The sequence below is a fragment of the Morus notabilis genome, unplaced genomic scaffold, assembly GCF_000414095.1.
Source record: "Morus notabilis unplaced genomic scaffold, ASM41409v2 Scaffold9247, whole genome shotgun sequence".
Lineage (NCBI taxonomy): Eukaryota > Viridiplantae > Streptophyta > Magnoliopsida > Rosales > Moraceae > Morus > Morus notabilis.
Genome location: NW_010365569.1, coordinates 1 through 3108, shown reverse-complemented (window position 1 = coordinate 3108; position 3108 = coordinate 1). Strand labels below are relative to the sequence as shown.

Genomic DNA, 3108 nt, shown 5'->3' with positions numbered 1-3108 from the left:
GACAATCCACATTACTTTGTTAAATTAAGGGATAACTTGCGAAAATGTAAATTTTACGGGGGTAACTTGCCAATCGGAAAAAAGTTTAGGGGGCATGCGTGCTAAATACACTTCTAATGATGTAGATCTACTTTCACTCACTTGAATTGAGACATCGAATATGCGCCTGCCAAGACTAGTAAATGTCTGGTTATCAGAATACATGATTTCAGCAAAGTGAAGCTGCACTTTGTAACTGCCCTCACGCAAGCAAAGGCCATAATACTTGAGTGATAGAGGGGAAAGGCGGGCTGATTGATAAAACTGCGGTTTAGTCTCATTTGCAAAAGTTGCTCTGTATGGTGCATCAGATTTTCCCATGTAAACCCCTGTACTACTATATGCCCATTTTTCTGCTGAAGAAACGAAGTGCGCAGCGCCCCCATCGGTTAGGTCCTCCTCGTATTCATTGCCGTCATGTTCCAATTTCGTCCCTCCACAATTGATAAACAAAGAATGATCTACAGGTACAACACGCATTAAACTCAGTATGACATCCACCTGAATCTTAACTTGTTACTTTTCCAAGTTCATGAATGAACAAGATGGTTAAAATTCGTCCTTACGTTGTGGTTTTCCGGAGCAAGGGAGATCCTTCTTCAAGCACCATCTAGTTATTGAAATCATTTCTTAGTCATTCACGAGTCATACGATATAGTGTGGTAAAATGAATCATAGTTGAAAGTCATAATGAGGAAAGAACTTACGACTGGCCCTCTGAAGATGAGTAACTAGAAACTAGATTCCTGTTCAAAAATTAATATGTTAATAAATTGCTAACGCAACAATTACACATAGATCCTTTTATCAGAAAAGCTAGCTGAAGTATATATTGAATTCGAAGAACACAAATGGTTGCACTATTTTATATCAGGAGAGAGAGATATATTGATGAAAACTTACACAGACAAACTCGAGCAACTAAGTTGAGATGACCTCGTGAAATTGTTGTAAGACAAATCACTGCAAATGAAAGTCATGGAATTTGATAGGCCGCAGAAAGGTAAACAAGACATAAAATTTTAGGTAAGGCTACAGTTCATCCTATTTTTTTTGTGATGTAACGCCCAAATCTCATCCATTGAATGAGGCTTAAAAATGATCTCATCCATTATAACCTTTTTCCGCTTTTATCAGATTGTGTCTTTTCATCATCCATGGTAGAAAAATTGGATGCATGCACATTCCAAAATTTCGGGATACAAATCATAGTTCCGCCGTTAAATTTAACCTCTCGAGTGCAGAAAAAACATTATAGGCGATTGTGAAAATGCAGTGTATAGATAGCTTGAGAGCTAAATGAAACAAAGATCATAGGAATAAGTAGCTAGCTCAATATACTAACAATTTATTTTGTGTATTCATGATCCAATCTGGTACTTCTCCGGTCAGCGAGTTGTTGGTGAAAAACCTACATTCATAGAACAATAGTAAGCTCTTTTCTCAAAACAAAATAATACGTCTTGGTCACTTGAAATAGTTAAACCAATGCTCTAATAGTAATCAACTTACACGAAGTCTAGATTTTTAGTGATACTCTGCATTGTCTGCGGAATTTGACCGGTAATTTTGTTGAAACTCAGGTCTCTAAAACCAATGTCCAATTCAGGCATATATTAGTAGTTTCTCACCATGAATTACAGAATACAGCACAATCAAATTAATTATATATAGAAATAGCTCCATCTTGTTTTAAAAACATTTTTTTTCCTTTCACTTTTCATACTCTAAAATGTAGTCAATTGTAAATAAAGAACACTGACATCAAATACAGTTAATATTTAACAATTACACCCTCCTAGAAGGCAATGCTAATTGATCCTGTTTTTCAAAGAAATGAGCTTCTTTACAAGTTTTAGAATACACAAAGGAAAACCAATAAGTATCTTTAATTAAACGCGAATTAAATTTATAAAAATTAACCGTTTATACCCTATCACTACTTAAAAAGTTTTAGGCACTCACAATGTTTTCAAGCTTGTCAAATCTCCAATGTAGGACGGAATTTCATCACTAATTAAGCAATTCCTCAATATCCTGAATCACAAACATGAACTCAGTAAGTCCTAGAGAACCATGGAGATAGTAAGTTGCAGCACATAATTAAGTTACATTGAACTCACAATATTTTCAAAAGATTCAAGTCCTGCAAATCCGGGAAACTTGAGCTTGATCCGCTCAAATCCGAAATCCTCCTGGTAACGAAGCCGATAATTCAACGGTTACACTATTAAAACTTTTTTCATCTAACTAATTAACTAAACCACAAGTAAATATGATTTTTTGATAGAAAAACAGGCTCTCACAATTCAGTTAAGTTTCTCAAAAGTGATATGGTTGAAGGAATAGGGCCCTCCATGGATGTGCCTTGCATATCCCTGCAACAAATTTGTACTCTCACATCATAAAAGTAGAAAATGATTATTATCACCAGTACCCTTTAAATCTCATTTCCACTTTTTTTAATTATAAAAACTCCCGCTTTACCTATGAAATTTTAAATTAGTCTCATTTAATCTCCTATATTATAGTTTATGTTAAAAACTGACGGGAAAAAATGAGATAAGACAAATAATAAAAAATATATAATCACACTTAACTCTCCTTATTTTGCGTTTGCTTTTAACAATAATTCTAACAAAAAAAAAGATAAGTTGGACTAATTCTTAATTTAATAAATGAAGTGAGAGTTTTAAAATTTAAAGATAAAATTAAGATAGACTCTAAAATTTAAGGGTACATATGAGATTAAATCAAGCAATTTTTGCAAACACTTTTTGGAGATAGAAAAGAAGGAAGATAAAAGGTGAAAGTGCAGTACTCACAGCCTTCCAAGATTGGTCCAGTTCCCAATGAAACTAGGTATCCTTCCTGATATTCTGCTACCATCTATCCTACTGCAGGTAGTAAAAGAGTAAAATAAGGATGATAAATCTCTAAACTCAAAAAAGAAAAAGAAAAAAAAAAAGAAGAAATAGAGACAATAAAAAATTGCACCACTTACAAATCGGTTAAGTTCTTTAAATTTCCAAATGTTTCTGGTATTGTCCCTGTAAAATTGTTTGCGGA

The 3108-nt window shown here is 33.8% G+C and overlaps 1 protein-coding gene across 1 annotated transcript; it reads right to left on the bottom strand.

Moving 5' to 3' along the window:
• Positions 1-141: 141 nt before the first annotated feature.
• Positions 142-3101, bottom strand: LOC112093601 (probable LRR receptor-like serine/threonine-protein kinase At1g53440; the record flags this gene model as incomplete). Its single annotated transcript, XM_024172385.1, has 11 exons — positions 3044-3101; positions 2865-2936; positions 2346-2417; positions 2163-2234; positions 2005-2076; positions 1552-1626; positions 1385-1450; positions 943-1002; positions 747-785; positions 606-649; positions 142-500 (listed from the first exon to the last, which is right to left on the bottom strand). Coding segments are annotated over exons 3-11 (855 nt in total), but the record flags the coding sequence as incomplete, so codon positions are not given.
• Positions 3102-3108: the final 7 nt, after the last annotated feature.